This window comes from Panulirus ornatus, chromosome 73 (genome assembly GCF_036320965.1).
Source record: "Panulirus ornatus isolate Po-2019 chromosome 73, ASM3632096v1, whole genome shotgun sequence".
NCBI lineage: Eukaryota > Metazoa > Arthropoda > Malacostraca > Decapoda > Palinuridae > Panulirus > Panulirus ornatus.
The window spans coordinates 14,302,809-14,306,508 of record NC_092296.1 but is presented as its reverse complement, the minus strand read 5'-3'; the positions used below and the strand labels follow the sequence as shown (position 1 = coordinate 14,306,508).

General features: G+C 46.7%; 1 protein-coding gene across 1 annotated transcript in view; it reads left to right on the top strand.

Moving 5' to 3' along the window:
* Positions 1–3,406, top strand: part of LOC139748382 (dnaJ homolog subfamily A member 2-like) — a 24,871-nt gene extending 21,465 nt beyond the window's left edge. Inside the window, exon 6 of the mRNA XM_071661497.1 lies at positions 2,727–3,406. Coding sequence (XP_071517598.1) covers positions 2,727–2,945 — 219 coding nt within the window. The 3' untranslated portion in view covers positions 2,946–3,406. The remainder of the gene's footprint in view (positions 1–2,726) is intronic.
* The last annotated feature ends 294 nt before the right edge of the window (positions 3,407–3,700 follow it).

The window sequence follows — 3,700 nt, the reverse complement described above, 5'->3', positions numbered from 1 at the left end:
CCCTTGGGTCAAGTTCTTGGTGAGTCTGGACCCTTGGGTCAAGTTCTTGGTGAGTCTGGACCCTTGGGTCAAGTTCTTGGTGAGTCTGGACCCTTGGGTCAAGTTCTTGGTAAGTCTGGACCCTTGGGTCAAGTTCTTGGTGAGTCTGGACCCTTGGGTCAAGTTCTTGGTGAGTCTGGATCCTTGGGTCAAGTTCTTGGTGAGTCTGGACCCTTGGGTCAAGTTCTTGGTAAGTCTGGACCCTTGGGTCAAGTTCTTGGTAAGTCTGGATCCTTGGGTCAAGTTCTTGGTGAGTCTGGACCCTTGGGTCAAGTTCTGAACGCGTTTTAACCCACAGTTGAGGTCAGAGTCTGAAATCCTTAGTTAACACTAAGGTGATCTGGACATTTTTGTGATCTCCATCATCCTTATTGTTCTTGTTAAATCTAAACATATTCATTGTTGTTATTTTTGTAATGATATCTAAGTAAGTCTGACACATTGCGGTCAAAATGGACTTGAATCCTGTTCAGCTAAAGTGTAGCGTCCAAGGTACTGTGTAGATCTGATCCTAAACTGTATGTTTACACTCAGTCTGAACCCTCACGTTTACCTTGGTGAGTCTTGACTCTGATGATGGACACTGAGCCAGAAATGTGATGGATAGTTGCGTTATCATCTGACCTCATAATGTTAACTACTGTGAACGACAATGTTAACTACTGTGAACGACATTGTTAACTACTGTGAACGACAATGTTAACTACTGTGGACGACAATGTTAACTACTGTGAACGACATTGTTAACTGCTGTGAACGACAATGTTAACTACTGTGAACGACAATGTTAACTACTGTGAACGACATTGTTAACTGCTGTGAACGACAATGTTAACTACTGTGAACGACATTGTTAACTACTGTGAACGACAATGTTAACTGCTGTGAACGACAATGTTAACTACTGTGAACGACATTGTTAACTGCTGTGAACGACAATGTTAACTACTGTGAACGACAATGTTAACTACTGTGAACGACAATATTAACTACTGTGAACGACATTGTTAACTGCTGTGAACGACAATGTTAACTACTGTGAACGACATTGTTAACTACTGTGAACGACAATGTTAACTACTGTGAACGACAATGTTAACTACTGTGAACGACAATGTTAACTGCTGTGAACGACAATGTTAACTACTGTGAACGACAATGTTAACTACTGTGAACGACAATGTTAACACACTATATTAACATTCTGGTGTGGAGGGTGAGAGTGCTCATGAAACCGTCTGCCTCGTCGTCAATGATGGTACACTCCAGCAGCCAGACTATGGATGTGACACAGGTCTTGTGGTTGCTGAGGTCAGTAAGGAAACTGACTACATATCAGACTTGTTGACTCAGTGTAAAAGTATTTGTTAATAGTTATGGGTGTGTGAACTGACGCTGGTCCTTCGTATCTTCGGTGGAACCATTTTGTTAAACATCAATTGTCTATATATATATATATATATATATATATATATATATATTTTTTTTTTTTTTTTTCCATACTATTCGCTATTTCCCGCGATAGCGAGGTAGCGTTAAGAACAGAGGACTGGGCCTTTGAGGGAATATCCTCACCTGGACCTCTTCTCTGTTCCTTCTTTTGGAAAAAAAAAAAAAAATATATATATATATATATATCGTGCATGTGAGTCTGTATTTCTCTTATTTTCATGGCTTCTAGTTCATTGAGACGAAGGTAAAGAGGAGTGAGTTTGATGGTGTAGTGGTGTGGGCGGTGGTCCAGTACAGATGCGAGGCGTGGGATCCAACACACGAAGAACGTACGAGACGGTGGAGGTGTTGATAGTGAGATGTTTGAGGATGACAATGGGAGACTCAATTGAGATGTTTCCCTCGTTCGTGCCACACGGTAGCGAGGCCTGGCAACAGTGAGTCGCGCAGCTGGCTGGCTCAGGTGGTCAGCTGTGTAAGATCAGTAATGTGACTGGTCATGGGAAGGTGGGAGCAGACGCTCCACCATAACGGTGACTGACATCAAATAGACAGTTGGGGTCAGCGAACCTCCTCCTGCTGCCTGTCCACACACTAATTCACACGAATGTGCGTCATACAGAGTTGCAAAGAGGCAGATAGACTGAGATAATCTTTAGAATATTCTGATCTTTGATCCCCTGAGTAAGGCTGTACGACCCATAGTGTCGGGCTTGGTCAAAGGCTAGGCCATCGCACCCAAGGCTCGTGTGGTCGTCATCAAGGGCAGTTAGTTACCAGTTCGTGATGACAACGCCTCTACCTGGGCCCGACGCTGATAACATTCTCGGAAACTTTCACACACATCTCTCGCTCTCTCCAGCCACACTGACCAGCTGCCATTACCCTGGTCAGCTGCATGTCGCCCCCGTCATCCACATTACTGGCTCGAATTACTATATAAATATCACATCAGATCTGTTTATTGACACGTTGACATACGTCGTCTATCTTCTCTGTTGTCTGTTATATCTTCTCTGTTGTCTGTTATATCTTCTCTGTTGTCTGTTATATCTTCCCTGTTGTCTGTTTGAATTCACGAATATTTTCAGGTTTCGGGATGTAGGAAGTGGCTCTATCATGAGTGGGAATTTCTTTCTAATGTTTCTGGTTGATGTATATGGTTGAGCCAGACTCTGAGCTCCTCCTCTGCGTCACTTAGAAATGAACTGTCATGACGACCCTTCCTTCCACAGGTCGAGTTCCCGGAGAAGGTGGACAGCCACTTCGTGTCTGAGTTCGAGTCGCTCTTCCCGCGGCCCACCATGTCCCAGGAGCTGACGGGGGAGGAGGAACACGTGGACATGATGCCCTTCGAGCAACCTGAGGGTGGCCTCGGCGACAGAGACCACAGTATCTACGACGAAGATAAAATGGACACCGAAGACCAGCCAACGGGATGTCGACAGTCCTAGTGGGTCAGGACGTCGACGGCTCGACCCACCGGGGGTTCGACAGAGGGCGGCAGCCACCTGGGGGAGGGGAAGATGGGGGAGGAGGGGGCTGATAAGGTGGCGTTTCCCCACGGGGAGTCGAGCGGCGTGGGGGGGGGAGGGGGGGTTAAGACACCCCGTGATAACAAGTGGTCATGTTGACAACAAGTCAAGATAACTGGACACCAGGAATGACCAGGGCAACAGTGTGTCCTGGGCGGACCAGGGCAACAGTGTGTCCTGGGCGGACCAGGGCAACAGTGTGTCCTGGACAGAACACACCAGAAGCGTCTCCAGGACAATAATTTAACGGGAATCGACCCGGGGATGCTGGAGTAACCAGACGCCAACCGTGTAGGAGTTAAAGTGAAGCGACCACGAGTTGTGCAGGTCAACATCTTCATCATCATGCAAACATCTTGGACTGGAATTGAAATAGAAAATGGGATATTGACAGTGACGACCAGATCAACACTCGGCCACCAGGCAAGATGGCCAGGCCACAGTATTGACCAGGCTCCTCCCCAGCAACGGTCACAACATCCAAGAAGGAAATCCACAGCGCCACCAGATAAAATTACGTACGTAATTGATGACACGTGTCGTGCACATTGCCCTGGTGTCAGTCTTATGACACTCTGGGTAATGGACAACACAACAAGGTGTCATAATTTGTGGTCGTGACTCAGGCACAATGTGGTCCCGGGGGGGGAGGGGAGTCTTGACACCTGAGGTTG